General features: G+C 42.1%; 1 protein-coding gene across 1 annotated transcript in view; it reads right to left on the bottom strand.

Annotated features, from left to right (window-relative positions):
• ABCC4 (ATP binding cassette subfamily C member 4) overlaps nucleotides 1–27,264 on the bottom strand; it is a 220,836-nt gene that overhangs the window by 177,123 nt on the left and 16,449 nt on the right. The window contains exons 2-3 of the mRNA XM_016158617.2: nucleotides 6,071–6,181; nucleotides 5,376–5,496 (exon numbers count right to left, since the gene is read on the bottom strand). Of these exons, the coding sequence (XP_016014103.1) occupies nucleotides 5,376–5,496; nucleotides 6,071–6,181 (232 nt within the window). The remainder of the gene's footprint in view (nucleotides 1–5,375; nucleotides 5,497–6,070; nucleotides 6,182–27,264) is intronic.

The raw sequence follows: 27,264 nt of genomic DNA, 5'->3' as shown, positions 1-27,264 counted from the left end.
ACATGCCCTCCTGCACCTCCATGTCCTTATCCATAGAAACATCTGCCTTGTCTCGAGACCTAAGACAACTAAATGAGCTATGACGGCATAAAGTGCTGAGAAACCAGCATGAAGATAAGCTTAAGCTATGGTCACTTTTATAATACAGAAGTCATGGGAAGAAACCTATTCCATTCTCAATGGCAGAGGCTGATTTCACAATGGGCTTGGGAAAGTTCATTGCTGTTTACAGGCAATCATGGCAGAACAAGAAATATTGACAGAAGTCATTCTTAAAAGCCAACTTTTCTAGAAAGTAGTTAGAAGTTTCATTTCTAAGCAGATCTTTTTTTAACTTTTATGAATGCAATTCTTTTCAAATGAGCCCCCTTACTTCCTTGACTTCTTAAAGAAAATGAACTGAGAAGCATCACCTTTGATGATTCAGGGTCATCACTGTGGCTATTACTACACTAATGCTATATGCCAAGAACTAGCAGAAAGTACACTGGTCTGCTCTGCAGGTTTCCTGCGCACTTTTTTAGAGGATTCCTCCATCTCTCCTTTGCTGTATAGTCCTCAATGGTTCCTCCCAGTTTCTTCAGAAGCCACTCCTCAGCCTCTTGGATTGAGCGGAGGTAGGGACACTTGAAAGAATGAGCTAGAATATAAATGCAAAGGCCCAGTACAGCTCTCTGGGAATCAGCCCCTAAGTCAAGGAACAAACTCTATTCGGAGGGTTTTGTTTGTCTTGTTTACTTCTTGCCCATCAACTGAGTTCCAACATGAAGATATATATAAACATTCGCCTTCCTACAGCCTCTAGCTAAACCAAAGACAATCAGCCAAAGTGGCCTCAGGCAAAGGCCAAGTCACTGGACAAGGCCAGCAGGCACTGAAGTCATTTCTAAGGGTCACTAGAATAGAACCTAACCCTAGTCCACTCCTTCTCTCTCAGGGGAAGGGAACTGGAGAACCCACATAAGTTCTTTGAGGCCATCCCACTTGACACACCAGCAGGGAGAGACCTCAACTCTCAAAAAAAAAAAAAGGCTCCATGACTAGGGAGGTGGCTTCTGTCAATGTTTGGCCCTTAAAGAGGCTTTAGGCTCCTCTCCACCTTGAAGGCTCAGGGCAGGCAGAGACTTGCTCCTTTCCCACCACTGTCCCCAAAGAGGTGCACACAGGGGCCAAGAATGCTGGAAACTCACCAGCTATTCTCTTCCAATTAGCGCTGGTCTACTAGAGCACCGCATTCATCGTCTGCCTGGCACTTGTTTCTCCCGGCATTACAATCAAATCAGTCCTCAACTCTCATAGGACAGAGGTTTTCACTACTTCAAAATCCCAACCTCAGAAGCCTTGCCCTAGACTGGCGTCACCCTGCCTGGCTAATGCTGCCAGTAGTGCCTGGGAAACGGCTGGCTGTGCTCTGGTTGATAACAGTACACTGCTTAGAAATCATGGATAATCCTCAACTTTGAGCTTTTAAGAAAAGGCTGGATTGAGTTTAGATTTTCCACTATCTAAATTACAAAAACCAACAAGTAGCATAGAGATAAGATCACAAAATGGGAAACTGCTTCATGAAATCAATCGATCATTAAACTAATGTTCATCCCATCTAACTTAGTACTAGTTTTAATCACTAAAAACCCAAATGGCATCTGAAAATGATTTTTGATATATAACATTTCACCCTAAGAAATCATTTCTAATTTCTCCAAAACAGGAGTTTCAACAGCCAAGTCTAGGGAAACAAGAATATTTGTGTTGGATTACAAGCGTCTTTTGGCTGCCAGAAAAAAAAAAAAAAAAAATTCACGGTTTACTCTAGTTGAGCCCTAATGACCCCTAGAAATCCCTGAACTTCACTGCATCAGAACTGAGTTCTGCCAGGTATTATCTTAAAGACAAAAAGTTAGAATGAACATCATAGGCTAGTCACCATGCTCATCCAGGGATTTTAGACTACTGTCTAATTTTATAGCATAAACCACCAAGAAATTGGCCTGAACAAAGAGCAATCAAGCAAGCATCCTCCTGAGAGAAATCACATCTGATTTATCTGTTACCAGCGCTGACCAGTTCCACCTAGCTGTCACCATAATACCCCAGATCTGGTGCACAATCTGCAATTGGGGAAGGGCTCAACCATGAGAACAGGAGAACTGCCCCCACACTGGTGACTGAGCCGGGGTTCTCGTCGTTGCTGAACACATGCACACCCACTCCAAGATTCACAGAGATACCCGCTCTCAGCAGTGAACCAGGCGCTCTTGTTAAGTAACAACATAAAGAACTTGGTCTTTGCCCAGATCATCTGAGTCCCATGCAAGACCACTGCCTTCTACTGGTCCATCTCAAGGAGCCAATCTGCGATGATGTCTTAAGAGTGTGAATGGATGTTTAAGAACTTAGGTCACCAGGGCAGGCAAACTGTACCTACTTGAGATTAATAGTAATGAGCCAAGGTGGCTTTCTACAGGGCTCCTGATCCATATGAATGCACCATGGTGCTACTGCTAATGTCAACACCCTAGCAAATTCCAACACCCAAGGGATATAGCCACCTGGACTCAACCTCGATTTACAATCCCCAGTATAACTTCCTGCTCCAGGCAGTTCTTAGCATCTTACTTATTATTCCTAGGCCAAGATCGAGATGCATGTATCTGAGACCCTGAAGACACAGGACAAGCTATCAGTCATAGAGATGGTCGGCCTCATAAGCCAGAGCACCCAAGATGAAATCCTGACTCTGTCCTTTATGTTTTGTGTGACCCTGGGCACAATATGTTAACTACTTGTCACTATGTATCCTCTTTTCCAAAATGGGAATAATAATTTCTATCTCATCTGAGTTGGCCAAAGGAATAAAATAATATCACATGTAAAGTGCTCATAGCAGTTCCTGATAGACATTTTTCAAATACTTACTATAATTACTACACAAATAGTGCTGCTGCCACCGCCACCGCCACTGAGAATGAGCCCTTATTGAAACGTCAACAGTACTATTACTACTACCACTGAGTATGAACCACTATTACTGCTGTTACTATTACTACTGAGGAGTACTACTACTACTACTACTACTACTACTACTACTACTACTACTACTACTACTACTGAGTATGAACCTCTATTGCTGCTGCCGCTCATATTAATTAATACTAATATTACTGAGGATGAGCCCCCACGTTGGCCAGTTACTTTATTCCCCACTTTTCTGCCATAACCAACCAATCTCCTAAAAGAGGGCCCAACACTCTACCGGCTGGCTGCACCTTCATTCAGCCCCCCAGACCTAGCAATCCTGGATCCTCCATCGATAAGTATTACTGGAACTGGATAACTCTGAAATCCCAGCACCAAAGTGGGGCCTATCCTCTCTCAAGAAGAACCCCAGCTCCTAGGGCCTCTGTCTCTGTGTCAAATTCTCCCAAATCTTGGCCAGCAAAGACCCAAAGCTCACTTTGAGATGGAATCTAGTCACCATGTAGGGCTTAGAGACCCTAGCCCAAGAAGCCAGCAGCCCAGGACAGTGAGGAAAACCAGAAGCTCAGTTCCAACCCAGAGACGTGGGGTACCCTTTGATCTGCCTGTCTTCAGCTTCTTCAGCACCTGGCAGCAAATGGAAACTACACATCCGGGGGCAGCAGAGGGTGGCCTGCTCTAGGACACGGTCCCATACTAAACTCTGAGGCCACTCACCCCTGTCCACCCCAACCTAGAGCCACAGGCGCACAGCGAGGCTCCAGTGATTCCTGGCGAGCAGAATTCGTGAGAGCTCAGCTCCCTGACATCAGCAGCCACAATTGATCAAGAAATGCAGACACAGGCTCCAGTGACACCCACTTGCCACCTCACTTCTATTAAACTGAGACTTACTGTAACGATGTAGAAACACCATTATTGGGACACCTGAGCACAGGTCAAAAACAGGTTGGACGACCTGAGGGTCTCCTGCATCCTCTCCCACCCTCGACTAAACTTTGATGCAAAGCAGTCCCACCGATTTGCATCTCTACTCTGCCCTTCACAAGGCCACAGCAGTATCCAGGTGGTGGTTGGTGCCCTCCCAAAGGAGGAACTCTGCCCCATATACACACACGTCCCCACCGTCTGGCACACTGGCCAACATGCCTCTGTCATTAGCAAGAACTGCAGTCTCCCGGGACCATCCAATCACCTGTTGCCTGACAGATTCTCTGGTTTTCTCCAGCGTTTACTCACCTAGCTACCCACTTCCCACAGTGCCCTTCAACACAACAGAGCATTTTAAACAGGAGCTACACTTTCCACGTACAAATCAACGAGCCCACCCATCTCACCCCCAATAAATGCATTTACAACGACGCACCATCCTTCTGCATCTAGAACAACCCTTTCATAGCAACTGCAACTTCTAACTCTAATGTCACACACAGGCAGGGCCACCAGTGTCCCTAAGGCAGTACTAAAGCCCCACAGAGAGCACAAGTCACCTAGGCAAATTTTCAGCACACCTACCTAGAGCACATAGAGCAACGTCTTACCGGAGGATCATGCCCGAGGCCCTTCACGGCAATGGAGGTCATTGACTCCTGGCTTTTGCCTTTGGTTCTCCATTGCCTATCCAATCCTACGCTCTCTGCCATGCTAGGCTACCAAAACTCCACCTTCCGACCAGCAATCCCCTCCAACGACCAGGGGCAAGAAACCAAGATAGGTGGTACATGTGGTACGTACTCTCCAGAATTCATGGAGAAGCCAGAGCCACTCCAAAGAGAGGGCTTTGGCTCGTGGTACCCAGCTCGCTGGAAAGCAAACAGCCCAGACCTGTGTGCTCTTGGGAGCTCTGGCCAGCTCGAGCCCAAGCCAGAAGCAGGGTCCTGAGTTCTGTTTCCCTGGAAGGGGAGAGGTGACGATGCCTGCTTTGGAAGGCATTTATCAGATATGTCTTGGTCAAGTTAACAATTATTTGTTGAGTACCTAATGACTGTTTGTTATTCTGGGCTCTGCTCCAAATTTACATCTTCCGAACCACAGGAGACCTATCTCTTGAGGTTGTAGGATCTTCTTTTGGTCAAGGATCATTCTTAGCATTTATAAGATTTACTGAGCACCGAAAGTGTCCTAATATGGTATAAAACGCCTTTTCTTTTCAGTGCTGTCCTTCCATGACTCTCTATTTTAGTTGCTTAAAAGAAAATAATAATCTCCCTAAGGTCTAGTCATCTAAGTATTTGCCCATTCTAAAGATGAACTCAGCTGCTGAGTTACATCATGTTTACTAGATATGTTTTACTCTCAGGCCTTAAATTTCTTGCCCCTCTCCCAGGCAGTCCCATCCGTCTTACTAGCAATCCACATATACTGAAAAACAATTCACTGCAGGTCAAAGCTTTTACCTCAATTAACGTAAAAACTCCCAAAACTAAATAGGATTTCCAGTAACACTTTATGATCGCCTTTGTTAAAGAAGGCTTCCGTGAGTCTCTCTCTGCTCTCAAGACTTCTTTATCCCAGAACCTGCAATGAGAAACAAAGGGAGGTGAAGAGCAGCACACCCTGCCTTAGGGCAAAACGGGGGAAGTAGGGGAAGTGGCGGAGGGAAAGGTAAGTGCTTATTACAGGACACCTCATGGCTATCCCACAAATGCTGGCTAATCGCTCACAGGGCTCTTACAACATGTGTGGTAGCTATCTGAAGCACCAGAAAAAAACGAGCCTGGAGCAAAAAAGTCCCTATTTTAGGAAACAAGTTACTGTCAAGCTCTGCTGGATGGACAGCACCCTGAGCTGAGCAGCCCAAGATGGCAAACAGGAGTCCAGATAACTTCGCTAGCAATACCACTTTCCAGGACAGATCTCAGTGGCCAGGGCCTTTGCTGTGGGCTCCCTGCACTTCCACAGGAAACACAGCTTCCCCACAGCCTCCAAGTAGCCTAAGCCCAAGGGCAGCCTGAGGGGAGGTGCCCGTGCAATGCTAGGCGAAGAAGGCTCCAGAAGGGCCCAAAGGAAGGCAATACCCTCTCCCAACCAATAGCCACACACTTAGAAGTTCCCCTTCTTCCTATCCTTCTCCTCACTGCCTGTTGCTTACCCTTGCAGCTCTTCTCCAAGGTACTTGGAGCGATCTTCTGGAAGCACCGAATACATATCATCTTCTTCTAATCTCCGTTTGTGACCAACTTTAAACAAGGGGTTTAGCCACCTGTTAAAAATTAAGAGAAAAGGGGTGACATTTATCCAAAAATATATATCTGCATCTTATTAGAACTCTACATTTATGACCTTTGTTTTTTAAAAGTCTCCATTTTAAATATACAGTTATGGTTAAAAAATTAGATATTTGCATATGCAAACAAACACACGCGCACACACACACTAGCTCTGTTTGCTGAGAGAGCCTGAAAGCAATGACACATCAGTATCAAAGAGCACTCCAGGGCCCAGATCGTGGGGGATTTTTTAGTACCTTTTTCCATAAGGGTACTTAAAGAAATGACTGACTCCGAGGTTGAGGCAGTGTGTCAGGAAATGACAACTAGCTTTTTTTTTTTATTGTATTTTAAGTGTCATACGTTAAGCTTTTGGTTGCTGAGGCATCCACTTCAAAGATGTTCAAGTCAAACACATTGCCAGCTACACCTCTAGATAAAGACCTGGGTCACCCACCCATGAAGTTCCCTTTTTCTTTGCCAGAAAACTCTGGTTGGCCTGGATAACTAACCCTGGGCTTTTCCCCTCCTGAGCTTTAACCCCTACTGTTGTTTTAAATTGACCAACACAGAGTGAACCCGCAAAACCTTAGGCACCTCACCCTCAACCTCAATAAAGGCAGAACCCAGACTGGTGTTCTTCCCTACCTCCCTCTCTCACTCCTTCCCCCCATGACCTTACTGTGTGACTCCAGGCATGCCAGGACCTACGAGTAATAAATCATTATTTTCAAAGTTCCCTGATATAAATCATTACTGAGGTGCATTTTGGAATCTTAAAACCATAAGGGCCGGTTCAGCCACAACACTGACTCCTTGGGGAAAATGTCTGTGAGGACTTGCCACAAATAGTAGTGTCCCAGGCATTCCCAGAATAGCATCACCACTCAGTGATGAGACCAACACATAACACACAGAGAGTGTACAAAATGGCCTGGAACAGAAAATAAGGAAGCGCTCAAGGAATCATGAGGATATGTCTGTCAAAGGACAGAGAAGCCAGCTTTAAAGGTTCTCACTAGACAAATCTGTGATACTAAGAGCATCAAAATAAAAAAAAATGGCAATGAATCATAACCCATTAAATAACAAAAGAATCCATGCATCCTTACTCCTACATAAATAGGGGAGAAGGGAAAGCTCCTGTGTTCTAGAATGCAAAAACAATACTTAAGGAACGATAGAGTTAGAAAATTAACAACGGGTACACCCGAAACTAATATAATATTGTATGCCAACTGTTTTGAAAAACACAAAATTTATAAAAATTTTAAAAAATAAATTTCGATGAAAGTTAAAACCAGTGAGTGAAAATTTGATGTACAAAAGGATATTCACATAACCTCAAATTATCTCTCTACTAATTACTTACTAATTATGAAAGGAAAAACAATAACTTTATAAAGGACCCCAAGAAAAACTCTATTCCAATAAACTCTCTTTATCTATTATTCATTATTTAAATGATAATAATTAATCTGCAAAATAGTCTAAAGATTAACACCATTTTACTGACTTTGCCAGGGTAAGGAAATTTCTGAAGCCAGACAATAACCTGTGAAAGCAGAGATCTCGTTTCTCTTATTTACTGCTTTATCCCTAGCCTATAGCACTAGGTACAGAGGTAGTGCTCAAGAATTATTTTGTTGAAAAAATGAACATCTGTGAATCATGAAGGAAGCAGTAAGAGAAACTGAGCTTGATTTTGCTAACTTTAGTGGCTTAATGCTGGTCCAGGAGCCGGAAGGCCGAAATCTAGTCCCAGCAACGGTCCTGAGGACCCGGGCATTCCCAGGGCCTCAACCATTCATTCCCCTCTTCATTTCTACAAGTTACAGATTTTGCACCTCCATCCTCCTTTGGCAGTCACTTGATATCCCTAGTTCTCAATTTCCTTCCAAAGCAAGAGTATAAATCTGTGAGCTTTACCACTAAACAGGTTTGAAATGTGTTGGGCCATTTATTCTACAGTTATTCCCTGAAGGAATCTCTCGGGAAATTAGAAATTAGCACTGGAACTTACCCAGACGATGATACCGTACCCTGACAGGCCCTCTTTAAAATTCTGCTTACAAAGGAAAAGATGCTCAACATCACTAATCATTAGGGAGATACAAACCAACCTCACACATATTAGAATGGCTACTATCCAAAAAGAAAAAAAAAAAGTGTCAGCGTGGATGTGGAGAAACTGGAACCCTTGAACAATGCTGGTGGGAATGTAAAATGGTGTAGTCACAAAAGGAAAAATACTGTATGATTCCACTTACATAAGGTACTTAGAGTAATCAAATTCAGAGAGACAAAAGCAGAATGGTGGTTGCCAGGGGCTGGCTGGCAGAAAAGGGAAGTGAGGAGTTAGTGTATAATGAAACTCCAAGGCTAGAGGAAAAGAATTCTGGAGCTTGGTTGCACAACAATGTGAATGTACTTAACGCTATTGTATTGAACTGTATACTTTAAAATGTTAGGATGGTAAATTTTATGTTATGTGTATTTTACCAAAATTTTCAAAAGTTTAATGAGTAAAAAGAAAAAAAAAATACCGCTTAATGTGTTTCAAGGGGTAATCCTCCTGAGTTAGTCTAGGGCTGTTACTTTCTGGTTGTGTGACCTTGAACCTCATTTCTCAATAGTGGCCTCTGGTAAATTAGGAAAACACCTGGAGATAATATCGCCCAAGGCTGCTGATGGGATGAACTGGGGTTGCTTTGAACACTACAATGTCCCGGAGACAAACACCAGCCATTAAGTAATCACTACTGGACCCCATTAAAAAGCCTCTAAAAATTTTGATAGATGGAATTACTCAATTAAGCAAATTTATTTCATCGTGGCTCCTGACTTAAGGACCCCCAAATCTCAAAAAGCAAGGTTGAGCCCTACAGGTACCAGCAAAGACTTAAGGTTTTCATTTTTATCTGATGGCAAGACTACTTTCACAGGAGCCTAAATTATCTGTCATCACCCAAGTGAGGAATTAGACATGGAGACCTGAGACAACGGACACCTTAATTCCAGCTTATGTCTGAGGAAATTTACTCAGCAACTCCAGACCACTGTCTAAGGAGCCATCCCTCAACCCAGCTCTGCCCCAGTGGTCCTTGTCCCAAGGCTGTGACTCTCTCCTTCCTCTCTCCTTCCACACCCCTTAATCCAGCAGCGGCATTTCCCTCCTGCCTCACCATGGAGTATAACTCCTTCAGAGCAAGGACTACTCACAAACTACTTGCCACATCTGTGACTAAAGACAGTGTCTGGTATGTCTCCATGCCTGGCCACAAGAATCCATCCAGCATGAGATGGGAACACCCACACCACAGGTGAGCTATCTCAAAATGGGTCACTACGCCAGCTTTCCTGGAGTGGCCCCCAGCCAAATCAAATTAAATGCAATGGCATCTCTCAGCTAGAATCTTCTTTCCTCATTCCTCTGAAACTTTCCTCCATTCCTAAAGTTTGCTCAGAATCCACTTCCTCGTCCCTTCCCTCTTCATCTGCGACCTGTTTTTCCCATGTCAACACAAGCGAAGCAGCAGTGCAGGCTGCGTCCCGCTCCCTCCCCAATGTCCCCCCACCCCCATCACTCCCTCTGCCCTGGGGCACATGCGGATCTCCCATACTGCTGGCTGGGCAGAAATCTCTGGTTCATTCCTGGCCTTCTTGTCTCCTCTCTCCCCTGCCAACTAAACCATGCCTTTATGTCTTCATGTGCCCTTGTCTTATCACCACATATTTTCCCAATAAAACAAGGAGTCATGAGCAAGAAAATATTTCTGCGGCCCAACTCACATGCCTGTGAGGAGGTAAAAGCACTCTTGTTTGAAACTAGTAAGTAAGGGATCTTACAGCGAGCAGGTAAAACCCTAGTCTGGTTAGCACAGCCCAAGGTTGTGGAATCGATCACTGCCAAGATCCCTTCCAAACCTGTGAGTGCCTCTGTGCTGGCCCTCCTCTAAAGATTGAGTCAACAGTGCCTGTTCCAACAAAATGCTTTCTTCCAAGCTATCAAATCTTACCCCTTGTAAGGGATGATGTAGCTCTTGCCTCCTAGCTCAAGGTATCCCTCCTGAGAGTAAGAAATCTACTGCCTGATTAACTAAGCCTTCGATGCCACTCATTGAAATTCGGGCACCACAAAGAACAGAAAAGAAATACTTTACATTGTGTCAAAGAATTGTTCCAGAAGCTCAATCACCACGCATGTGAACATGTAATTCACATTGTCGTAGTTGAAAAAATACCTACTCAAGGCTAATTTAGTACTTTCACTAGATTGCTCAAAGTTCATCATCCATGGGAAATAAACGTCCGGGCGGTTAGGTTAATTTAGGAGACATGTTATCTCATGCAGCTTGCAAAGTCACACCCTGGTACGAGCATTGCCAGTGTGAGTGTCTGCATATCTGCAAGAGCCCCAGCCTGCTTTTCCGGTTATGCATTCCATTGTCCCAACGGGAACCATTTTTTACCAGCTAGACTGGTTGCCGACTTATCCCCCGAACACACACTGACCATCCTGCCTTCAACCCCCAAACCCAATAGGCCTTCATCCTTTTTTAAAAAACTTTTAATGGACTATTTTTTATAGCAGTTTCAGGTTCACAGCAAAGCGGAGCAGAAAGTACAGAGAGTTCCCACACTTTGGCACAACCTCCCCCATTGTCGAAATTCCCCTCCAGAGCAGTACAGTTGTTGCGATTGATGACCATTATTGGCATGTTTTTATCACCCAAAGTTCATAGTTTACACTAGGGTTCACTTTCAGTGTACATTCTATGGGCTTTGACAAGTGTATAATGATATGTATTCACCATTACTGTGTCATACGGAACAGTTTCGCTGCCCTAAAAATTTTCTGTGTTCCACCTATTTATTCATGCTTCTCTCCTCCTAATTCCTGGCAACCATTGATCTTTTTACTGTCTCCATGGTTTTGTCTTTTCCATAATGTCATATAGTTGAAATCGCACAGTATCATTATGGGTCATTTCAGACTGAGTTTTTGGACTGGCTTCCTTCACTTAATAATGTACACTTAAGATTCCTTCGCGTCTTTTACCTTGGTTGCTCATTTCTTTTTAGTGTTGAATAATATCTCATTATCTGGATGGACCACAATTCATTTATGCATTCACTGACTAAAGGACATCTTGGTCGCTTCCAAGTTTTTGCAATTATAAATAAAGCTGCTATAAATATCCGTATGCAGGTGTTTGTGTGGACATAAGTTTTCAACTCCTTTGGGTACATACCTAGGAGCATGACTGCTGGGTCATATGGAAAGAGTAGGTTCGGTTTTGTAAGAAACCCCAAAACTGTCTTCCAAAGTGCATTACCACCAGCAATGACTGAGAATTCATTATACCCCTTTTTTTAAAATCTGACTTAACTGATCCCTGTTTCAGGATCGAGCTCCTTCAGGGGGCCCCCTCCCTGACCTCTCTCTCCAGCAAACCTCTCCTCCCTTGGAACCACGGCAACTTATGTGGCATTTATCAAAAATCCCTTATACGTAATCTCTCCTGCCTGTGGTTACCCAGTGGAGGCCCATAAGCAAGATCACAGCAACGAATATGTCTGGAGTGGCACACATTATTTTGAAAAATAGCTGAAAAAACAAGAGAGTTCCCATACAAATCCAGATTCCTAAGTGCTCTTGAACACCCAGAAGGTCTGCCTACGCTGTGTCTACATTGCCCCATGCTACTCTGGTATTTTCTACCCTTGTTCATGAAAAAGAAATCCCAATCACTGCATGCTCATGATCACAGCAGCATTAGTCATGATAGCCAAGAGGTGGAAGCGACCCAGGTGTCTACTGAGGGATTAATGGATAAACAAAGCGTGCTATACATATACACTAGACTATTATTCAGCCTTTAAAAAGAAATGCTGACACATGTTACAATATAGATGAACCCTGAGGATCTTATGCTAAGTGAAATAAGCCAGTCACAAAAGGACAGCCACTAACCTGTACCCTTTAAAACAATTAAGATGGTATTAGTACATATACACAATAGAATATTATTTGGCCATAAAAAGTAAGGAAGTCTTTCCATTTATGACAATGTGGATGGACCTTGAGGACACTATGCTATAAACGAAATAAGACAGAGAAAGACAAATACTGTATGATCTCACCTATACGTAGAATCTTTAAAAAAAGAGAGAGGGACAGACAGACAGAGAAAGCTCTCAAGATAACAGAAAACAGATTGGTGGTTGCCAGAGGTAAGGGGTGGGTGGAATGGGAAAAGGGGGTAAGAAGGTACAAAATTCCAATTACAAAATAAATAAGTCATGAAAGTATAATAATGTATAGTATGATGACTGTAGTTAATAATTCTGTATTGCATATTTGAAAACTGCTGACAGTAAATATTAAAGTTCTTATCATAAAAAAAATTTTGTAACTATGTGTAGTGACAGATGTTAACTAGATTTATTGTGGTGATCACTTCACAATATATACAAATATCGAATCATTATGTTATTACATCTGAAATTAATGTCAATTGTACCTCAGTTTTTTAAAAAGATGGTAAATTTTACATTTATGTGTGTTTTACCAAAATTTGGGGTGGGGGTATTGTTTGTCTCTTATTTTTCAATTACAGTTAACATACAATATTATATTAATTTCAGGGGCACAATATAGCGATTCGACATTTATAAACCTTACAAAGTGATCATTCCAATAAGTGATCACCCATCTGACACCATACTGTTATTACTGTTAGTGACTATATTCCCTATGCTGTACTTGACATCCCTATACCACAATTTTCATTAATTTTAAAAAAGAAAAGAAACACCAATCAAAAACCACTAAATAAACTGATTTCCTGATACAGTAATGGGTCTACTGTGTGTACACTGTCCTTAGCGCCATAATCTGCACAACAGACCAGGGATCCTTACAGGGCAGGAGGGCCTCTTGGCCATTTTTTCATACTCCATTCCCAGCACAGTTCCTGGGACAGGGAAACTCTGAGCCATGTGGCAATGACCCATAACGGTAAAACCGCATTTGGGGCTGAACTGAGGCTCCTGGTGAGGGTTTCCTCCTTACACAGCTCATACTTGGTTGTTACTCCCACATCACTTCTTATTTCCCATACAGTGATAAGGAAGTGAAATGTAAAATGACTAAAACAGGTAGTCCCGTGCTGAAAGAGCCAAGGGCCCCACAGAGTGCTGTGCCTGACTGCGGGGGCCCTAAACCCCAAGGAGTGTTCCCTAGTGTCCCGGGAGTACGCAAAGCCATAGAAACGCTTGGCGCATCTTCCTAGAAGTTTTAGTAAACTGTGGCACTTGAAGGGGGGTGGGGGGAAACACTGAATAAATGGAAAAATTGGCATAGAAATGCTCCGCTTGCAGGGAGCTGCTTTGGCGAATACATCTCCTAGGTGCTCCTTTACTCCCTTCTTCCCTCAGGGCCCTTGGGGGACAGAGTCGAGAAAGCAATGGCTTCACTCCTATACTTTCTTAACACCAGTGGGTACAGTTTTCCAATAATGGAGCCCCGTGAGAGCCACCATATGCTGTGGCTCACGGGAACACTCTCCCTGAAGCCCCTGGCCCAGACCACCCACTAAGGATGACAAGTCCTCACTCATCTACAGTCACAACCCATTCATCTCGGCTAGAACTAGACTCCCTGGGTAACCGCCACCACCCAATCTAACCCTCCCTCCTAGTCCTCCCATGAAATTCCCTGGAACTCCCCCAAGCCCTCAGATCCTTGCTCTTAGCAGGGGCCTGGCTGGTCCCTGGGGACACAGCTTCCCTGTAGCCTCAGGGTAGCCTCTGGTTCCCCAACTCCACTTTTGAGCCCCATACCCCTCCCAGCTGTAAACGCCTCTGACACCTGCAAACCAGCTACTCACACCGCATCTAAAAAATCCTTTGTCACTGCCTATATCATTCATTGTTCGGCAACTCCAGCTGCTGGATCAGGCTTCCACTTCACCCCAACTCCCAGTATCATTACCACTGACTTTCACACCCTACACAAAGGGCACTCCAATCCCCAGCTGCTCATTTTCTTTTTCTCATCTCTTCCATTGCACATATTAAGGCTGGGCTTTCAGACATCTACAATGCCTGCCAATGGCTGTGACCTAACACCCACTGTCTTCACATCTACTCAGCCAGTCTGGCCCCTGCACTGACTAAGGTGAGCCTCACACTTTTCCCAGGGGATACCTGTCCATCCCCTGCCTCCGAACACTATCTAAATGCTAAGCACCAGGCTTCTCCCCCACACTCCAGATGCCTGTGGCTAAGTGCCTACCTGCCATCTCCTCACAGATGTCTAACAGGCTCCACAGTCCCAATGAAACTCCTGATTTTCCCTGCCAAACCTGTTCTTTCCCATCTCGGTAAATGTCAAGTCCGTGGAACCCACTACTCAAACCAGAAACCTGGTAGTCACCCCTGATGCCTCCCTTCCCCTTGCTGCCTCAGCTGCTACCTCAAAAATGCAACCTGATCCCATCCACTTCCCTGCATCTCTGCTTCCCCCACTGAGGCCCAAGCCGCCATCAGTTCTTGGTGCTGCAGCCTGCTAAATGGCCTGCCTACTCTCACTCTTGGTTTCCCTATGATCTTTATACACAAAAAATATAGAATAATTTCTCAAAAATACAAGACCATGTTGTCATCCTGCAACAGAACACTTAAACTCCTGCTGGAGTGTCACGTGTGACCAGGTTTCTCTTAGCTCACCAACCTCATCTCCTGCCCATCGCCCTCGCTCACAGCACTCCAGCTGCTGGTTCCAAGCTCCTGTTTCCTATTTCCTTTGATAGGAACATATCCTCTTCCCCTTTCCTCCCATTATTGCACAGGCCCTTCTCCAGGTCGCAATCAAATTGTCACCTCCACAGCAAGGCCCTGCACTATCTGAAAAAAACCCACACACCTTGATTTGCTACCTTAATTCCCTCACTACCTTTCTTTACCATTTACTACAATCTATCTGTCGAGTGGAAAAATAATCCTCTTCTTTATTTTGTCCATCTCCTTTCTAGAACGAGAGCTTCATAAGGGCAGGGCCCAGTCTTTCCATGGCAGTTACTGGGCCTGGCACATAGCGAGTCACTCAAAACTCAGCCGAATAAATGAATAAATGACTGTCCCCTGCTTGAGAAGCAGTGGCAGAGAACACTGACTCATACAATCCTCTCTACCTCCTGTTGGTCAAGTAGAATATGCAGGTCGGTTATTGTTGAAAGAATAATGTATTTTAACACACTTTTAGCTGTGGCAAATTATTAATCTTTGATTCTCTCTGAAGATTCTGCCACATGTGATCACTGGAGGCTCCTGTGGCCCAGGCTAGGGCCTCCATCAGGGCGGAGCTGGGCTGGACATAGGGGTCAGGGGGACAGAGGTACATAGGCTACTCAGAGAGTCTGAGAACAGAGACTTGGGTGAGGAACAAATGAGAAGCACACAGACAAATTTCACAGAAAGACCCACCCTACCTCACTAGAACCCCCTTCCCTTAGAGCATTCCTGGACTCAATCCTTAAGATGCCAGTAGCATCTCCCCACCGCACACTGTGACAACCAAAAATGTCTCCAGACGTTGTCTGAGTGGCAAAGTCTTCTTGATCAGAACCATGGCCCCAACCTTTTTGTCTTTCTGGAAAAGCTGCATAACTTTACTTCAAATGTTGGCCCCAAATAGTAGCTACAGGGCGCTGGCAGCAGTCCCTTAGCCACCAAAACAAGAATAATGGTATGAACCCATCACTATATTCACTGGTCCAATTGCCCTCCTAGAGCTCACAGTCCAGTGAGCAAGGGATTTGTGTTACAAATAATTAAAGTATGATGTGACAAGTGTGGTTTTGAGCTATGTACAGGATCTGCTTCTTGGCTTTCTTTAGGTCTCAGTAGGGGCGAATGATCAATACCCCAGCTCACCAGTGACCCATCTTCTGTAACAGAGGTTGTCAAAGTGTGGTCTCTAGACCAACAACATCAGCATCCCGTAACTTATTAGAAATGGTCTTCCAGGTGATGCTGATACAGGCTCAAGTTTAAGAACCTGCTATAGAGTGTACATTGGCATGCTTCATCTGATATATACGCCAACAGTCCCAACCCTGGCTAAACATCAAAATCCCAACCTTAGCAGTGGGAGTCTTAAAACAAAGACAAACAAGTATCTGGAGCCCTACCACAAATGACTGAGTCAGCTGCCTGGGTTAGGGAGGGTTCCCAGGAAGAGACAAAGCTTGAGTAAAATCCAGAGGAATCATTCAGCATTCACTGAGGAGACAACAGAGGAAGAGGAGAGAATCTTTCTAGAAAAACAAGGCAAGATATGCAAAGACATATTGCCTAGGAACAGCAGGTTCAAAACCAAATGGGATTTGATGTAGTTTGATGTAACCAAAGGTCCAGTATTCCAAACTTAGAAATTTAGACTTTAGAAAAAGAGAAATAATGAAAAATTTTTAAGCTACCTTGTAAATGATGTACTGCAGAAGGCAAGGAAATCAGTTAAAGACTGAATCAGAAACATTTACGAAGGTGTGACCAGTACAATTGCCATACTCCTTCATGCAAGTAACCTTGATCTAATTCACTCTCCCAGCCTTACTTCCTGCAACACAAATCTCACCTCCATGTGTCGTTCTACCACAAAAAAAAAAAAAAAAAAAAAAAAAAAGCCCAAGCAAACCAGAAAGTTTAAAATTAAAACCAGGAATTTAAAATTCAATATCCTCTTACTAATTTACCCTAGGAAGTTAAAACAAAAACACTGCAACTCAAATCATTCTTTAAGAAAATGTTTTTTATATCTTATTTCTTATAAACTCTATCAAAGCGATTCTTAAATTTCTTAAAATTAGCATAGCAGTAATACATTTAAAAACTCTATAACATATATTTTATCTACTAAATATATTTTTTAAAACTATATCCAAAAGCAATTTTCCTTACCAGCAAAACACACATTAAACTCATTCCCATTAAAATAAGATACCAGATATGGATGGTTCACTGACACACTAGTAATGATGGAAAAAGCGGTGAAAGAAGACAAAAAAAAGCTAAGACAGAGAAAGTAATAAAATTTGTATAGTTTTACAAAATTAGAAAGTCCAACTCAAAATTACTAAGGGCAATGAACTAGTATACCAAAGTTGTAAGATGCATCCTATATAGACAGAAATCAGTTGCATAAGTATATTCTAATTATACTGAAGAGAGAGTTGGCTCCTGTTGATAAATTACAGGCATACTTCGTGACACTGCAGGTTAGGGTGCAGATCACGGCAATAAAGTGAGTACTGCAATAAAGTGAGTCACTCTTTTTGCTGGTGGATGGTCTTGCCTTCAATTTATTCAAAAAAAAAAAAAAAGCAACGTCTATGAAGTACAACAGGGCAAAGGATAAAACAAGGAATGCCTGTAGTCAAGATATTAACTTCAAAGAGTAAAAAAAGGTTTTTTTAAATTTATTACCTAACTTTAGGATGAACAAACCTGGCAGACATCACTTTAACCAAGCGATAAAAGTTACCATCACCAGTAATGAGACAGGTGGACATCAGGTGTGTATAAAGCACTGAGCATTTACTTCTTCGTATTCCTACTATGAGAAAACATCAGACAAACCCAAACTGAAGAACATTTTCCAGAGTAATGACCTGCGTATTCTTCAAAAAATATCAAGGACATGAGAGACTGCAGAGCTGTTCCTCATTGAAGGACACTAAAGAGATATGACAGCTAAATACAACACATGATCCTGGGCCGAAAATGGGCAATATGGGGAAATTGGTTATGCAGCCTGAGGATTAAATGGTAGAAACGTATCAATGTTAATTTCTAAATTGTGATGAGTGTACAGTGATTATGCCAGAAAGTGTCCTCACTTTTTGGAAGTATACACTGAAATGTTAAGGGCTAATGGAGAAGCATGTCTACAATCAACTTTCAAATGCTTCAGATAAAATAGGAATAATATGCATAATAGAATGGCGAATATGGTAGAATCCGATGTTAGGGAATCTGGGTGAAGGGTATACTGGAGTTCTGTGCACGATTCACAACTTTTCTGTCAAGCGAAGTTACGTCAAAATTAAAAGTTAAAAGACACCACCAGATTTTAAATTATTTCAAATACAATAATCGAAACTCCATGGTATTAGTTTAAAAATATGACTTTACAAGTTTAAAAAAATCACAGAAATAGATACAAAATATAAAAATAAAATATAATCTTAAAAACAAGAGAAAAGCAACTTCTTACGTACCAGGGTACTCGCATAAGGCTATGAGCAGGTTTTTTTTCAGCCAACTTTGCAGAAGTAATATGATATGGTCAATGTGCTAAAAGAAAAAACTGCCAATAAGAATACTCTACCAGGCAGTTGTCCTTCAGAATTGAAAGTCTTTCAGACACATAAAAGCTAAAGAAGTTCATCATCACTAGACCAACTTTACAAGAAATGTTGAAGGGAGTTCTTAATGGTGAAATAAAAGGATACTAATTAGTAACAGGAAAACATGAAAATATAAAACTCACTGGAAAAGGTAAATATATAAATTCAGAATAATCATAAGTTGCTGGTGGGTAAATAACTCACAACTCTAGAATCAAAGTTAAAAGACAGAAGTTTTAAGAATAACCATAACTACAATAATTTGTTAGTGTACATAGTATAAAATGAGTTAGCTGTGACACCAAAAACATAAACTGTGGGGGAATGTAAAAATATACAGCTTTTGTATGTGTTCAAAGTTAAGTTATCAGCCTAAAAGAGACTTTTAAAATGTTTTATGTAAGCTTCATGGTAACCACAAAGCAAAAGTCTATGGTAGATAGACACACATAGACTGAAAGCAAAGAGATGGGAAAAGATATTCCATGCAAATGAAAATCAAAAAAAAAGCAGGGTAGCTATGTTTGTATCAGACAAAATAGACTAACCCAAAGACTATAACGAGACAAAGAAGGTCATTATTCAATAAGAAAAGGCTCAATTTATCATGACAACATATAAATATTTGTGCACACAACACAGGAACATCTAAACATATAAAGCAAATATTAAGAAATTTAAAAGGAGAAATAGACAGCAACACAATAATAGCGGTGAATTTCGGTATTCCACTTTCAACAATGAATAGATCATCCAGACAGAAAGTCAATAAGGAAACACTGGACCCAAACTACAAGTTAATTCAGATGAATCTAATAAACATACAGTTATGCATCAGTTAACAATGGGGTTACGTTTTGAGAAATGCATCATGAGGTGATTTCACCTACTACACACTATGCTGTACATTATAGCCTATTGGTCCTATCGCTCCAACCTGTAGTTTTTGCTGTACTAAATACTATAAGCAAACGTAACAATGCCAAATATCTGTGTATCTAAATGTAGGAAAGACACAGTAAAAATGTGGTATAAAAGATTAAAAATGGTACACCTGTACAGAGCGCTTATTTTTAATGAAGCTTATAGGACTGGAAGTTGCTCTGGGTGAGTCACTGAGCGAGCAGAGAGTGCATGTGAAGGCCTAGGACATTACTACTGCACATGGCTATAGATTTTATAAACAGTGTACACTTAGGCTACATTAAATTTAATTTTTTTTTTTGGTTTTCGTTCTTTAATAATAAAATTAACCTTAGCTTACTGAAACTTTTTAACTTTGTAAACTTTTCAACTTTTCAACTTTTTTGTAATAACATTTAGCTTAAAACACAAATACACTGTACAGCTGTATAAAATACTATTTCTTTATATCTTTATTTTATAAGCTTTTTTCTATTTTTAAAAATTTTTTTATTTTAAATTTTTTTCTTAAAAACTAAGACACAAACACAGTAGCCTAGGCCTACACAGGGTCAGGATCATCAACATTGCTGTCTTATACCTCCACACCTTATCCCAAATGAAGGTCTTCAGGGCAACAACATGCATAGAGCTGACTGTCACCTCCTATGATAGCAATGTCTTCTTCTGGAGTACCTCCCGAAGGACCTCCCTGCCTAAAGCTCTTCTTGAGGAGGTATTACTCTTTTCACAAATATGTCCATGGTGGTTTGTTCGGTATGGTTCTTTTTTCCATCATAGATTTGCTTGTAAGCAGATAATGCACCATGAATATTCCTCTCTATTAATGAAAACCTTTCAGTATTGGGTTCTGTGTTTTCAAACTTTTTAAAGAGCTTGCTGAAGTCTGCAAAAGCATCTACTAAACCCTCCACTGTGAATTTTCCTGGAGGAGGGGTTTTCTTTTTCTTCTCCTGCAATTGCCTTTTCTCTTGCCTATTCCTCATTTATGCATTCCCATTCTGGTTCCAGTAATTCCTTATTAGGCAATTTCTCAGGAACCACCTGAAGAATTTAGAAGCTCCTCAATGTCATCATCATCCATATCTAGGTTAAAGTCATTTGCCATCTCAATCACAACCTGTTGATTTTTGCAACCTCTTCATCCTTGGCAAATCCTTTGAAGTCAAAGGTGAATCTCTCGAGTGTCTTCTTCCAGATGCAATTCATACACTCTTTAGTGACACCACCCCAAGCCCAAGCAAGGTTCTTCATGCAGTCACAGATTTTGTAATCCTTCCCAAATTGCAGCAGAGTCTTCTCAGTGTCTTCTTCGGTTGCAGCAATAGCCTGGGCAAAAGTCCTCCTCAGGCAGTAGGCCTTAAAAGCTGCTACAACTCCTTGTTCCCTTGGTTGGGTCAAAGAGGTAGTGTTTGGAGGAAGAAACACCACTTTGATATCGGGATGAACATCACCAATAAAAGGAGGATGTCCGAGAGTATAATCAACAAAACCTTGAAAGGCATGCGATTCTCTAATAGCACTTCACCATTTCACTGGCGTGGCAGTTCAGAAGGGCATCTTGGGAGAGGAGCTAAATCATCCATGACTCCTTACTGTTCCTGTAGTACACTGGCTAGTTTGTGTTTATTGATATGCTTGAAAACCCTGGAGTTCTCCCTGTGCTACGTCACAAAGGATTTCACCATTGCCCCCAAACAAGACTGTTACCCTGTCCTTAAAAGCCTTGAAGCCTGGCATTGACTTGGCCTCCTTAGAGATAAAAGTTCTATCAGGCATCCATTTCCAGAATAGGGAGGTCACATCTATACGGAATGTTTGCTCTGCCAGGTAATTTTCCTCCACAATCATCTTAGCTAGAGTTCCCAAAAATTCTTCAGCTGCCTTCACATTAGCACTCACAGACTCACCACTCACTTTCATAATATGTAATGAATAACTATTCTTGAATTGTTTACACTACCTGGAGCTAGCAGTAAATTCAACATCATAGTTGGGTCCCGCCTTTTCTTTCAACACTGCAAGTGAACTTTTTGCTTTGTCATGATCATCACAGTGCTGAGAGGCATACACTTCTGTGTCCAGTCTTCAATCCAGATCATTAGAAGTTTCTCCATCTCTGACATAGGGTCTTCTTGAATTTTTGTTAGTTTCATTGCCTTCAGTGAAGCAGATCCAGCTTCCTTCATTTTGTTCCTGTTCTTCAAGATCATAGCTATGTTGGAATGGCACGTTCCGAACGACTGGTGAGCAGTAACCATCGCCGATTTCCTACCCTTGTAGTCCTGAATCACTTTTAATATTTCCAGCTCAGTGATTTGATCCAGCTTCTAATTGGCAGCATTAGCAGTGAAGTTTGTACTCTGAAGAGTCACGACGAACAAAACAACACAAGATTAAGTCAAGCACAAGAGAAAATAATGCTATCAAGAGATGTGGTAAACATGAGATGTATGAGATTGCCGCCAGCAAAATATGGCATACTGTTTTACAAACATTTTTTTAAGTAGAAAAATTCTGAAATAATGATAAAAAATATAGCATAGTACATACGTAAGATAGTAACATAGTCTTTTATTATCATTATAAAGTATTATGTACTATACGAAATTGTATGTGCTATACTTTTATACAACTGGCAGTGCAGCAGGTTTGTTTACATTAGCATCGCTACAAACATTTGAGTAATGCATTGCTCTATGACATTATAACTTCTCTAGATGATACATACACATATACACAATGAAATATTATTCAACCTTAAAAAAGAAAAAAATCCTGTCATTTTCAACAACATGGATGAACCTGGAAGGCATTATGCTATATAAAATAAGCCAGACAAATACTGCATTGTATCAAGGTCAAACTTATAGAGCAGAAGTGTTTGCCAGGACCTGGAGCTGGAGGTGGGGGGAGGGGAATATAGGGAGAGTTTAGTGAAAGGGTTCATACTTTCAGCTATAAGATAAATGAACAAGGCTTAAAGATTTCATGTACAACAGGGTGACAACTGTTGATAATACCATATTGTATAATTGAAATTTGCTAAGACTGTAGAATGTAAATGTTCTCACCAAAAACAAAGGATAAATAAGGTGATGGATAGGCTAATTCACTCAGTGGAGAGAATCCTTCCACAATGTATTTGTAGATCAAATCATCACATGGAATACTTTAAATACCTTACAGTTTTTTCAACTGTGCCTTAGTACAGCTGGAGGAAAAAAACACTTCAGCTAGTATTTGTCCGTAGTTCCTGGGCTTGTCCCAGTTCCTCTATATCTTTGGAATTTTCCAAATGAATGTGGGCCCTGATGCTTTATGCTAACAAGGTGACATGGTGAGCCCTAGAGAATTTATGCTAACAGATGACTCAGAAAGACCAGAAAGACCAACTACACGATTAGAGGACTGAGCCTTTGAGCCATGTGGTATCAGTCCGAGTTCCAGGGATGGGGAGCTGGAGCTGGAGCTGGAGATCAATCACATGGCTAATGAATCAACTGATCACACCTAAGTAATGAAACCTCAGTAGAAATTCTGGACACCAAAGCTTGGGGGAGCTTTCCTAGTTGCCAATACTGAGTATTGTCACACAATGATGTCCGGAAATGTGACATGTCCTGCATGTCCTGACTCCACGGGTATAAGATGAGGAAGCTCTATTATCCCAAACCTCACTATATGTGATTCTTCCTTTGACTGTTTCTGATTTGTATCTGTTTGCTAAAATAGAACTGTAATTGTGTTCTCTGCATGGTTCTAGCAAATTACTGAACCTGAGGGGCTTATGGAAACCCCCAAATATGTAGCCATCTGCGGGTGGCCTGGGGACCCCAAACCTGCCGCTGGTATCTAAATGGAGGGCAGTCTCATGGAGGACAGTGCCTGTGAGGTTCAGATGGAGATGGGACCATCTGAACCTCACTAGTCAGTGTAGGGGGTACTCCTCCCTAGAGCTCAAGACCAGGTGCTCACATATCAGACACCGCCTCCTTAGCCTCTGCTGGCCTCGAAGTCCATCCACCTACTTGCTCCTCTGCTGACTGCCTGCCTGCCTCTTTCACCCCACAGCCTCCCTGTCCTCACCTGTAATATAAAATACAGTCCTAGACACGGAGCCCAGAAGCCCATCACTGTCACTAGGAACTCTTCGGCTAGCACTAAAGGAAATGACTAGGAATGTTTTAAGAGCTCCTCTCTCCTCATCCCTTGTGGCCACATGCTCTCACTCTAGGATGGAGTTCTCACATTTTAACCTGCAATGAAATTACCTGAGAAGCTCATTAAAAATAAGCTCAGACCCCACTATTGAGGTTCTGATTCTGCAGATCTGAGGTAGAGACTAAGTCTATATTTCTAGCAAGCACTCTTTATATATTTGGCCTGAAACTCATGCAGAATTGAGATTCCAGGAAAGACAATCACAAAAAGGTGTCTGGTAAATGATTATTCAGTCAAAGGAGGTTAGAGCTAGTAAAGCCCACGAGCCCCAGGAAGAAAAACTGGCCTAAGAAGTCAAGGTCAGTTAAATGACTAAACTAGAACCAAAAAGCTAAGCTTCAGTGTACTTGGTCTGAGGCAGCTTGAAAAGGAAGAGTCAGAGATGGATCCCTCCAGCCCTCCTCTTAGAATTTAGTTGTTGCAGATACCTGAGGGACAGGCAGGGAAGCAGGCATTTAGGACACCGCCTAGCTGAATGAGACGCATGAGCACCAGTCACTGGTGTCCCCTCGTGCCCACGAGTCCTGTCACCACTGACCACTGGCTCAGAAGTGGAACAGGTCTAGGACTCTGGACAGCTGTGGGAATTGATGGCAACAACAGGCACAAGGTAGGACAAGGGCTCACCATAAAAGGAATGTGAGCACCGAGGCCACACCAGCATGAAGAAGGTAAGATTCAAGTCAGGGACACCTAGAAGGTGAGAACTCGGACTGACCTCACTGGTTGAAGACCAAGGTGTCAGCAAAGTTGGTTCCTCTCGAGGCCCCTTCTCTTTGGCTTGCAGATGGCTTACCTGTCTTCTGCGTGCATGCACCCCTGGTGTTTGTGTATCCAAATTTTCTTATAAGGACATTCTAATGTCCTCATTTTAACTAATCACTTCTTTAAAGGCCCTATTCCTGAATACAGTCACATTCTGAGGTACTGGGCATTGGAGTTTCAACATATGAGTTTTGGAGGGACTACAGCCCATAACACTATTCTTCATTCATCTGACTTGGTTGGACACTTCACATTCAGAATAAGTAAGTGGGAGTAGAGTTGAAGTGGTAGTTGTTGATACTCGTAGATGGATAGTCTAGGGTTATATGTATAATATGTACATATACATATGCTTGTCATTTTCCATCACAGAAGGGAAGGGAAGAAAGGAAGACTAGGGTAAAGTCCACACCCATCCAGGTCTCAAGTGGTGGATATTTGATAAGCATGTTGGGTATTTTTTCTATAAGAGTTAAAGTCAGTCACTCAACTATTAATATTGGTGCTATCTATCAGTAGAAATAAAATTATCTTTTTCTCTAAAATTATTATCTTTTTCAATCTTTTAATTAATACAGTGATTAAGAAAAAACAAACTGAAAAACAAACTGCAAAGGAAAGGTAGGTGTAATACTGACCACTGAACTATACCCACAGCTTAGCTTACATAACTCATTCCTTGGTACATGTGTGAGTCTGGTCCTTCCTTCTCCCTTATTCCTGGCACACAGTTTGACTCTTTCCTAGCCTCCCTTGCAGTTAGGTGAGACAACGTTGCATTGAAAAGGAAGGGATGTGTGACACACTCACATGGCCTTAGAACCCCCCCCCCCACACACACACACACACACTCTTCAGAACCTGGAAGAGGTAGCAACCCAGCTTCAACCAAGCAGATGAGAATAGGAGCCTTGCCTAGGTCTGTGCATACAAACCACCTGGAGAGTTTGTTAAAATACAGATTCTGATTTACTAAGTCTGGGGTGGAGCCTGAGACTCTGCCATGTCTGGGTGATGGCAGGATGGCTGGTCTACAGACCACACATGGAGTAGCAAATCTCTAAGCAGAGCCATCCGCCAAAGAGATTTCCATTTCTGATGCCTCAGAGATAGTGGTCATATGATAAGCAATAGAAGATACATCAGAAAAGACTCAAACAGAAACAGCCAGCTGGCCTTTCTCAACCCATAACAAAGTTTAACTCAGATCTACAATTTATTGCTATCTTAAGGCACAGCTAACAAATGAATCCAGAGACAGCTGCACACAGATCACATGAGTGTGTGCGATGTGATATGAGTTGGCTGGGTTCTATCAAAAACAGTATTTGTCACCCTGAGTCAGGACAGAGCTGTACACAGTGAGCTCTCCAAAGGCAGTCATTGCCACATCATGGCAACAGTTACCACTGGACTGGGAATAGAAGACAAGTTCACATATGGGCCCTAGGTTCACACACTGGCCACCATCCGCCACGCCAGTCTTACATAGAAGCACATGTAGAGGTTGTTTACTTTCCAAGACCATAGCTATGATTAACAGATTATTAGTCTATAAAACCTCAACAAATATTTGTATCGCCTTAACCCTCAACATCCCAGCAGCATGTTTACAGTACTTGCAAATAAATAGCACCATGTTTGTTCCAAATTTGCAGAAAATAGATGAGAACTTGGCAGTAACTCCCAAGGACACTTAATTTGTAAGAGACCTTTCTTGGGTTCAGGTTTAAGTTTACTTTAACTGTATGTTCCTCTTCTATTTACATAACAGACACTGGGCCTAATAGAAACAGAGCACACACAGGGCATAACTTCACACGAAACTGGATGGAACAGGATTCCCTCTGGCTTCCATTACCACTAGTCAAAAGCCTGGGAAACAGGCTGAACATCCAAGAAGCTCCTACCCACCCAAGAACTCTGGTTGCAAGCCTTGTCCACTAAAAAAATTAATCTCAAGTACCCGAGAGAACTTCCTTGGAGGAAACGCTCTGGAGTACAGGTGAGAATGATGCTCACTGAGCACAGCAAGCGTTTCAGAACTCTCACACACTCTCCAGGCAATCCAATTTATACCGCTCATGTGCCTCTGAAAAACCTTTCACAGGCAGGGGAAAACAATAAATAACTCTTAAAACCGTTTAGCCTAGTTTTTCATTTAATTTTAATACATCACCACCTTGCATTCCAAGAAGAAAAGACAGGAGGGTTAAATTAATAAGCACTAATTTGAGTCCATATTTCCTGTAATTATCAATGAGCTAATAACTGAGACTGCTTACACTCCACACATGAAACATATAAGGCTTTTGCTGCCCCAACTAAGGCAGAAGAGAAGGTATGATAGACAAGTCAGTCCCTAGTGCCCCTGCTGGCTTTGAACATGAGATCACTCTTCCACACCAAAGTAGTCCCTCTTTCTGACTATCCCTTCCATCTCTTTCCTAGACAACTGTTTCAAGCTCTCAACGACAACTCCAGACTTGAAAATAAAATCTGTCAGCCGCATTCTGACAAGCAAAAAGAATTTATACCAAAAAATATAAGACAAGGGTACCAAATTTTATACTGAGAACAATATTGAGAACAGCTATCTAAAATGATAACACCAATTTAAAATGTAATAACCTTTCTGCTATTATCCAGAATTAAGGAGGAAATGCTAATTATAAATCATACCCTTTTCTATTTGGGCATAGATTTTAGGAAAATTCCAGCTGAACCAGTTCATTCTTTGAAGCATT

This window comes from Rousettus aegyptiacus, unplaced genomic scaffold (genome assembly GCF_014176215.1).
Source record: "Rousettus aegyptiacus isolate mRouAeg1 unplaced genomic scaffold, mRouAeg1.p scaffold_m13_p_11, whole genome shotgun sequence".
In the NCBI taxonomy this organism is placed as follows: domain Eukaryota; kingdom Metazoa; phylum Chordata; class Mammalia; order Chiroptera; family Pteropodidae; genus Rousettus; species Rousettus aegyptiacus.
Note: the sequence above shows the minus strand (reverse complement) of the source record. Positions and strands in the feature narration are given on the sequence as shown.